Here is a 10198-nt window from a genome sequence, read left to right on the forward strand (position 1 = left end):
ACGTTTAAAATTCCTCTTTGCCTTTTCATATACCATGCAGAAGTTTTTTCGCCTATATAAGCACGTTATTCCTTGTGAGTTTATTCACTCAAACACATATATTTTAGCAGACATAATAAAATACAAAAAAAAAATGGATGCTGTTATCAGGCAAATAATGGAAGAAATCAAGCAAGACATTATAGAGGCTTTTGAGCTGAAACTGGATGAGCTCATACACAAGTACGACAGGGAGCTGGAAGAAATTAACAACAAGCTTGATACGCTTGTGATGTATGCAAGATTTGATAATCTTGTTGATGAAGATGCTCGTCCATCTGGTAGTGACGACGAAGACGACGATGATGATGATGATGATGATATGTACGATTAGTTTTTTTTTTGTTATTTATATTTATTTTGTTATTTATGTAATTTAATTTATCTTTTTTGATGTTTAATGAAATATTCAGTTTTTGTTTTAAGTTTTTTCTGCATTTTTTTAATATTAATTCTATTCAAAGTCGAAAAATAGCAGAGGAAATGAACTATATAAGTTCAGCAGGAATTAACAAAAACTAATCCGAATATTAAGCATTTTTTGATATGAAGTTTTTTCAAAAAATCATAATAAAATACACAGTGCTTGATGAAAACTTCAAGCATGAACTAAAAATTCTTTTTAAACTTAGAAAATAACAGAATAATTAACAAAAACTTATCCGAAAATTACATATTGCACGACAAAATATTAGCATTTTTAGCAGACGAACTAAAAAAACTTCAGCATACAAAAAATTATATGAAAAATGTTTTACATATTCCTGAAAACATAAGCATTTTTTGGTATGAAGTTTTTCCAAAAAATGATAATAAAATACATAGTGCGGAAGGAAAACTTCAGCTCCATCAGCCGAAGTTTTTACAGATTAACTAAAGAACTTTAGCACCTGTGCTGAAGTTTTTTGTGCAATATAAAATTTTAATTTATGTTTTATTTTTTACCCAATGTAGGAGGAAAACTTCAGCCCCTCCTGCTGAAGTTTGTAAATATAAACTAAAAAACTTCAGCACCTATGCCGAAGTTTTTTGTGCAATATGAAATTTTAATTGATGGTTTTTTACAGAGTGTAATAGGAAAACTTCAGCTTCTCCTGCTGAAGTTTGTAAATATTAGCTAAAAAAGTTCAGCACCTATGCCGAAGTTTTTTGTGCAATATGAAATTTTAATTGATGTTTTATTTTTTTACCCAGTGTAATAGAAAAACTTCAGCTCCTCCTGTTGAAGTTTTTAAATATTAACTAAAAACCTTCGGCACCTATGCCGAAGTTTTTTGCGCATAGGTGTTTTAAATATTCAAACACTCATATAATGTTTTAATATAATTTTTTCTTTGTTGTGTTATTTGCCTGCTCGTTTTGCTGAATTTTTTAGATATGAACTAAATAACTTCAGCTTGTTTCAGCATATTTGTCGGATTAGAATGTTAGAATTCATCGTCAAATAGATTTATAATACAAATTCAGCATATCAGTGAAGTTCGTTAAACAACTTCAATTAATCAATCAGAAAACATGTAATTCAAAAACTATTTTGAATTCTGAAGATGAATTTGAATACTTACAATGTATTTTGTAATTTTGAATTTGGAATTTGAATCTGGTTCAAATCTGATTTGCGAGAGGCAATCTCAGGAGAGACGGACTGATGGAGGAGATACGAAGAAGATCTGGAATTTGATTCTGGGTATGCTTGATGCATCTTTATATGTTTTGAAAGAGGTATAATGGTCATATTATTACGGATTTTTTGTTAGTTGGTTACAAAATTAATAGTTTTTAAAAATAGGGTACGACTGCAAATCGCCCAACCACTGACCTCCAAAGAATCAAAGGGGGTCCGGTCCTTATTGGATATTTAGTAGGTGGATCCAATTTTTATACCTGCTTCTTTTAACAGAATCATGCATGAGACATGTATACAAACAATTTTTTTTTTTTTGAACTTAATATACAAATCTTAGTGACCTAGAATTCGCGCGGGGCGAGCGGACCCACTAAAGAGAACCTCTATGTACCAGAAGTTTATTTGTTCTGAGGGCTCGAACTCAAAATATTTTATTAATATTAAAGGAATCGAATTATCCGCGCCCCTCCTTGATAGTATTATCTCAACCTAATGTCATGCCTAACTCTATTGGTCATAAACTAGGAGTATGTGTAGAAAAGAGGACCTCTTACGTAAAAGGCTACTGGTATATGTCACAATAGCAATAATTTGAGAATGATTGGGACTTCAAACAATTTGTTGGTTTGTCAATGTGCAGTGAAGTACTATTGTACTACAGGTCTATTCAGAAGAGGGACTGGTTATTTATTACTTCTATGTGATTGCCCAATTTGAACAAGTGCGCTATTGTCTGTACTGTGAAAGAAGTAGATAACAAGCAAATCATAATGTACAGGTTAGAATTAATAAAGGACACTTAACCACTAGTCACTATACCCAATCACTTTTTTTTTTTTTTTTCATCCTGTGTTTTTGTATTCGCATTAAAGAGGAGCGAGCGGCTGGCTTTGGAAGATACGAGAAGAGATCGAGGACGGCTTAACAAGCATTTGGGAGAGGTGATCGGGCAGGACATGACGAGACTTCAGATTTCCAAGGGCATGGCCCTTGATAGAAAAATGTGGAGGTCAAGTATTAGGGTTGTAGGTTAGGAGGTAGTTGAGTCTTTTTTCTAGTTCGTACCTTTGTGAGGCTAGTCTGATAGGATTTTTGTCTTAGACTGCTGGTGGTTAATGTTGTGTCTTACTACTCTTTCGTTTTTCATAGTGCCGGGTCTATTTACTGGCTATCACTTTTGCTTTTCATCTATTTTCTGGTCTTTATGATGTTGTTATTATTCCTATGGTATTTGTTGGTGCTACTGATATTGTCTCTTTTTGTCTTTATGAGCCGAGGGTCTTTAGGAAACAACCTCTCTACTCCCTCGGGGTAGGGTTAAGATCAGCGTACACACTACTCTCCCAGACCCCACTAGTGGAATTTTATTGGGTCGTTGTTATTGTTGTTGTTGTTGTTGTATTGAAGCCTTGATTAATTCGGATTTATGTTGCGTAAGGTCCCTTAAAGGGAAGCGCTATCTAATCAAGATTTTATTCATTTTCAAACATCTAACTGGAGACCTCTAGTTTAAGGTGAAGGAATCTTATCCATCCTACCACAACTAGGGCTGCTTATCGAGCGGATTGGGCGGTTATTTACTCTTAACGATTTGGCTTATCAGTTATCAGCTTTTAAATGTATTAATCCGCTAGCCACCCGATAAAATATCGGGCAGATTGGTATCGGTTTAGCTCTTATCAGACGGTTATCAAGCGGTTTATCGGTCTAATTCAATCTATATTACGTGCATTAATCTATATTGCGTGCATTACATCCCAAAGCAAACTACATTAACACCTACTGTTAACGCTTAACATATGCCCATTGTTAACGCCTAGAAGTTAGCACTAATATACATTTTCATTGTTGTGTATTTTAACACAAAGTCCAGTTAGACTTAATAGGAAATAAGCAAATACACCGGATGTCATACCAGTCATACTGAAGTATGGGGATTCTGAATGTCACCAATGAGTTGTGATGGTTAGTCATAGCTCTAGACTTTAATCTAGGACCATCAAAGAGACTGAATTTGGCAGAAGAATATATATATATTCTTAACGGGTTAACGGATTATCCGTTAAGAAAATTGAATAATCCGCTCTCAAATCGATAAGCCGTTAATAGAGAAATTTCAATATGTTCCTCATCCGTTAACCCAATATTAATAAGTCATTAAGCTTTGATTTCAATTCGGATTTCGATTTCGGTTCGGTTTTGAACACCATGGTCACAACTTCTGTGTTTATTATCTAATCAATTGTCAGTACCTTTCCTTTTCTTCCCTTCTTCCTCAGTTTTCCTGCCCCCACACTGCTTAATACTTCCAACTATAGATTGTTACAATGTGTCCCACTTCATCGTGGTGCCTTTTTGGAGTCTTTATTGTTTATTATTTTATTCTTGAATTGTAAATTTTCACTGTTCCCTTATGTGCTTTTCGGAAATTTGCCTTTTGCACATTATTATATATACATATACCTAATACGTGTATATTGACAACGAGAAATAATTTTTCATTATCAAATGTTGTTTAATCTAATATAGCGATTCATTTTACTCTTTTTTCCAAGTTATCAATCCTGCTATCTTGGGCGAATAAAGCGTAGGCGAATTCGATCTCAATAGTTTTGGCTCAAATTTTATATATATTAAAGAATTCACTAAATAAGTACAAATATCCATTAAATCAAACGGGCTGCTCGATTTCATAAAGTTAAATCATGAATCCGCCTCAACTTGTTATACTGACATTACTTTAATTTTCATTAGCTTTTAACTTATCTTATAGTATAGAAGTTCTTTTACCTGTTAGACCGTTTAGTGTAAGATTTCTTGCGTATCAGCATATTTTTATCATGGAATATAAAGGCCACTATGTAATGTACCAACAAAAAAGAGAGAATTAAAAAGAAAACTAATGAATTTGTTATTACATACATACAAATAAACTATTACAACACTGGCTATACATGAGAACATATTCTTATATGCCCAATAAATGTACTAGAAGATATGAAAAAAAAAAAAAAAAGTAAGAAGATTGGCTGTGGAGGAAGTCTTCTCTGATGTAGTTGCTAACTTCAAAATTGTGTACTCAAATCAGAAAACTGTGAAATAGTACTGCAGGAGGCATTTCACTATATTGCTATTTGGCATTCCAAGACCTGCAAAATCAGAACAAGATGATATCAGAACAATTAAAGAGCAGCCCGGTGCACTAAGCTCCCGTTATGCGTGGGGTTCGGAAAGGACCGGACCACAATGGTCTATTGTACGAAGTCTTACCCTGCATTTCTGCAATAGACTGTTTCCACGGTTTAAACCCGTGACCTCCTTGGTCACGGGATGTCAGAAAAATTATGAAGACAAAAAAATTTGAATTTTCATTACCATATCAATTTAACTAGTCAAACAAAACCAACCTTGAATAAAGAATTTGGTCTTCCTTTACTACTGAAAGCGGATACCAAAAAGGCATTGCAGATCATTTTCAAAGTTTGGTAGCTGCTGTACTGCCTGCAATGAAACAGTTCCACTTCAGATACAAGAAAATGGGGCAAATCATAGACCTAGAATTTGAAACTAAACACATTTTTAATTACTTAATTATATTACATCTCAACACCCCCAAGTTTACTTTTGGTGTGGCGATAAGATTTGAACTCGGGACCTCTTGTCTGTTCTCATACCATATTAAATTGTGTAAGCACGAAAACACGCTTTAATTACTTAATCATATTATGTATCAATACAGAGTATAGGGTCGAAGAAATTACAGGAACATGTGAAGAATCAAGAAAAGCTTCTGGGAATGACATCAAACAATCTTCTCTTCTTTGTGATAACATTGTGGCAACACCAATACTGCTTCCTTGTTGTTGTTGTTGAAAAAGGTTGTTTTGTAAACATGCTGGATTTGCAAAATTGGCCATTTGAGATGGAAACTCCTTTGCAACTAAGTTATCAGTGTTCAAATTAGAAGCAGCAAGTTTCATAGAAAGAAATTCCACTTGTTTTTGAAGAGATTGAACATAATTGATTATTTCATCTAACATCCCTGCCTTGCCAATCACTTTGTTGCAACCTGGTACTAAATCTTGTAAGCATTTCATCTTCTTGCTTATTTTTTCTCTTCTTGCCTGCAAAATTAAGCATAAAACTTAGATTACAGAGGCGGACCTAGGATTTAAAGGTCAGAGATGTACTTTTGGATTAAACTAAAATCTATTTTGTATACCACTATTGATATATCACTATTTTTTAAAGACATATACATATATATAAAGTTTTTGCCGAACTTTATGGGTGATGGTGACACCTCTCAGTATACCATAGGTTTGCCTCTGGGTTAAAATAAAAGGCAGCCCGCTGCACCAAGAAACCAACATTCACACAGGGTCCAAGGAAGGGCCACACCCCTAGAAAATGTGATATAGATAGCTTACCCTGATGTATGTATTAGAGGCTGATTCCACGACAAATATACCCATAAAATAAAATAAGATTTTTTTACGCTATCAGTGAAAATAAGTTAAATCTATTACTTATGAAAAAGATGACAATTTTGTGGTAACACTTACTCTCTCAGCTAAGCTGTGGCTATCAGTAGCTTGACCGCGTCGTGCTCTGACATGAATATAATCAAGTTTTTTAACCTCTGAAATCTTGGAATTCTCCTTTGAATTGTTCCCTGAATTCTCCTTTTCACTTTTCACTGTGATCTCTGATTTCACTTTCCCTGCTTCTCCTTCAAGTTTTCTGGCTTTACAATCATCTTCCTCATAAAACTGCTAAATGAAATAAACAAACAAACGAGACCTTAGCTTTACATCTCCATTCATAAATATTCATATTTAAGTGAATTGTGCTCAAGAACAAATAACATTAAAGAAACCTTTCTATAACAATCTCATTTGTTCTGAATTGTTTTGGTTGTTATATTAAGGTGCAATTATATAGAACATATATTATAACATAACATGAAAATTGTTTTCATAAAAAGCTTGATTTTTATTGAATGATTATTATACAGTGATATTATAGAGAGGTCTGACTGTATAACATGGAAAATCGGGTCACAAACTACAGAGGCAAAAAATGCTAGGTGGTTCCATTTCATCAGCCCAAGTTTAAGCAGGCAGATTTACCAAATAACCGTAGTGGCGGGAGATAACATGTACAGTGAAACCTCTGGCGATACTGTTATAGAGAGGTCTGACTGTACTTACTTAGTGGAATAATTAAGGGATTTTTTCCTATCTATATCATATATGAAACCTTATTACTAAAAATGTGCATATTTCCATTATTACCCGCCATGTTTATATTTTTCCTACAAAATTTATACCATTCATTAAATACCCAATATTAAGAGCTGATTCCTTCCAAATTAGGAGCCTACAAATCTGGGATAAAAATTTGAATAGCTTATTCCTTCCAAATTAGGCGCCTAAAAATTTGAGACTAAATATTTTTTCATATTCACATTAGATTTGTTTCCTCCTTTTTCTGCAGGCTTCTCTTTCCTCATTTTTCACGTATTTCTGTTTCTCTAAGTATATACCAGTCTTCCCTTTCTAAAGCTCAGGGTCTTTTTGATTTGGTTCTCCTCTTTTTTCTTTTAGGAATGGCTGAGCATATTTAAATATGCAAGGCTCTGTTTTCATCAACTGTTCGAAGGGAGGAGCTCTTGTTCTTGACGGGAGTGAGCTGATGCGCTTGGGTAAACAAATTTTCTACAAAAAATCTAACAAATAAACTACAAATCAGTTTTAAGTATGTATAAAGCAATATTGTTTTAATGGTATCTACAAATTACTATATTTATACTACAATTAAACTGCAATCTATATTGGAAAAAAATGTTGACTACAAAATTTTCTCCTAATCTACAAATTTTCTACAAAAAATCTACAAAGAAACTACAAATCAGTTTACGTATGTATAAAGCAGTATTGTTTTGAAGGGTATCTACAAAATTACTACATTTATAGTACAATTACACTACAATCTATGTTGAAAAAAATGTTGACTACAAAATTTTCTCTTTATCTACAAAATTTCTACAAATAAACTATAAATCAATTTTTCCAGGATTGATGAAGAACAAAACAGTAGAAGATGCAGAAGATGGGCCACCGGAGTTGCTCTTTATTCATGGTGGCCATACAAGTAAAATTTCTGACTTATCATGGAACCCATGTGAAGACTGAGTCGTCGCTAGTGTTGCTGAAGACAATATACTACAAATCTGGCAGATGGCGGAAAACATCTACCACGATGAAGATGATATACTCAATGAGTCTCATCTCTGTATTTTTTGAGAAGAAGAAAGAAGGGAGAAGAGAAAGAAATGGGAGGAGGAAAAGGAATATGGTCAGATCTTAGGAATTAAGGGGAGAGACAAACGTGAGATATATGGATACCTTTAATTAAGGAGTAAAAACTGCTCATTAATTAGACCCTTAAGTATGGTATAGGATTGGTAATTTGGTATACGAGTTTGTAATTAAATCAAACCTTAAACATTAAGGGTAATAAAGTTTCATATATGGTATAGATAAGTAAAAATCCCAATAATTAAAGTGTGTGCAGACTAGCTCGGACACAACCGTTAGTTAAAAGCAATAAAAAGCATAATTTACAAACCTCTGTTTTTCTCTTCTTGGTTGAAGTTCTTGTAATTGATGAATTTGAAAGTGTAGATAAAGATTGACGAGCCAATTCCAGAGAATTATTGGTAAAATTAGAGCCTGCCCAATTTTTTTGCTCACTTCCAAACATGTTCAAGCTAGGTGAATTCCCGTCCATTTGTGGATCAATCTTGCTGGGAAAATTCTGAACTTGATTGCAGTCCATTTTATGTTCACTAATTAAACTGTTGAGTTGAGCAAGATTTTGATTTGGTAAAGAAGAAAGCTGCTGGTGACACTGGTACAGACGTTCAAAAATAGCTCTTTGCCTTTCAAGAATTCTCATTTCCTCGCAGCCTAACATGTTGGAAATGCTATTTTTGTCGATGTGAACTTTGTATGAGTAGAAATCTTAGCTTGTGGTCCTCAGCTCGTCTGGTTTATGAACGTTGAAAAGATGGAGAGGAGATTTATATAGATCAAGATAAAGGTAGAAGCGGATCCAGAATTGATACTTGAGGGGTCAATCTTTAGGGTTCATTATCACAAGGGTAATATATTTTTAAAATTATGGGTTTAAAATTTACTTTATTTCTTTTATTTTATATAATAGTGTTTGACTGAGCAAAGAGTTTAAACAATAAAGACTTTTGGCACATATAATGCCCTTAGATTGTGTGGTATTAAATAGCCGCGATATTTGGATGGTCATAACGACATATTACTAACAGCTTGTTTGGATGGTTGTTACGTATCGTTTCATAATACGTCGTATCGTATTATATTGTCTGTATCGTTTGATGAATACAATATTTGGATAGATTATATTGTTTGCCGTCGTTTTATGATATCACGCACCAGCAATATGAAGAATAGACTTGCAATATTATAAAGAAAAGTTGTGATAGGGAGTAAAATTATTATATAAAAACGTAGTGAAAATAAAAAATAAAATTATTTAATAATAAGATAAGATAAGGTAACGACACATTTCACACCAAATCGGTAGTTACATAAAGTGACACATTTCATCGTTACGTTACGACGGATTTAATAGCACGATACAATAAAAACAACCATCCAAACAAGCTGTAAAGCTAAAGTGGGAAGTTTAAAGTTAAAAATTCTTAAATATAATAAGGTACTTTCCTTTTTTAACAAATTAAAAATAAAAAATTGTCATAGAAAACTGTTTTTTCAAATAAATCGCCGACATTCTCCCTCCAAGAACTTCCCACCTTGCTCTTGGGGAGACTCGAATTCACAATCTCTTGGTTGGAAGTGGAGGTTGCTTACCATCAGAGCAACCCCTCTTGTCTAATATATATAGTAATATTTATTAATATTTGAATAATTTTTTCATCCGCCTTTGGATAAAGGGACTGCGACAGAGAGAGAAGGGAAGTGGGGGCTGCCGGCAGGGGGGGTGGCCATCAAATCGAAGTAAATCAAGAATGTGCTGATAAGGAAAAAGAATGGTGGGGCTGAACGAGTGGACATCCAACTCCTCCCTTATACCAAAAGCCATTATATATTAATTATAAGAAAAAAATTCAGATACATTTATCTATAATTTCAGTAGACGATGGAGTAGTTAGTTAGTATGTCCATCTCCATGTCTTCAATATATTTGAAGAGAATTTTATCATACAAATCATTTTTGCATGAAATCACATTATGCATAATATTTTAAAGAAATCTATGTCACTTATTATAACGTGATTATAAGAAATCGGAATGAATCATTCGATGTTACGTTCCTTCTTTTTTCTATTCACTAATTTTCAGTGAACAACATGATCTTGACTTATCATTTGTCAGCTCTCTTTCTAACGAGGAAATGCCTTTGAATGGTCAGATCGTCGACATCCACCATATATAGGCTCGACAAGTTATATCCTCCTCCTATATCAAA

At 33.5% G+C, this 10198-nt stretch overlaps 1 protein-coding gene across 2 annotated transcripts; it reads right to left on the reverse strand.

Annotated features, from left to right (window-relative positions):
- Positions 1 to 4553: 4553 nt before the first annotated feature.
- On the reverse strand, positions 4554 to 8782 carry LOC104248720 (transcription factor HBI1-like). 2 transcript variants are annotated; one of them, XM_009805025.2, is made up of 5 exons: positions 8300 to 8782; positions 6232 to 6438; positions 5428 to 5790; positions 5074 to 5167; positions 4554 to 4815 (listed from the first exon to the last, which is right to left on the reverse strand). In XM_009805025.2, the coding sequence occupies exons 1-4, from the start codon at positions 8645 to 8647 to the stop codon at positions 5102 to 5104; spliced, it is 984 nt and encodes a 327-aa protein (XP_009803327.1). In that variant the 5' UTR covers positions 8648 to 8782; the 3' UTR covers positions 4554 to 4815; positions 5074 to 5101. The 2 variants fall into 2 exon arrangements, with proteins under 2 accessions (XP_009803327.1, XP_009803326.1); XM_009805024.2 differs by having other exon boundaries at positions 6232 to 6441; positions 8300 to 8778.
- Positions 8783 to 10198: the final 1416 nt, after the last annotated feature.

Source organism: Nicotiana sylvestris, chromosome 9, assembly GCF_000393655.2.
Source record: "Nicotiana sylvestris chromosome 9, ASM39365v2, whole genome shotgun sequence".
Classification (NCBI taxonomy): domain Eukaryota; kingdom Viridiplantae; phylum Streptophyta; class Magnoliopsida; order Solanales; family Solanaceae; genus Nicotiana; species Nicotiana sylvestris.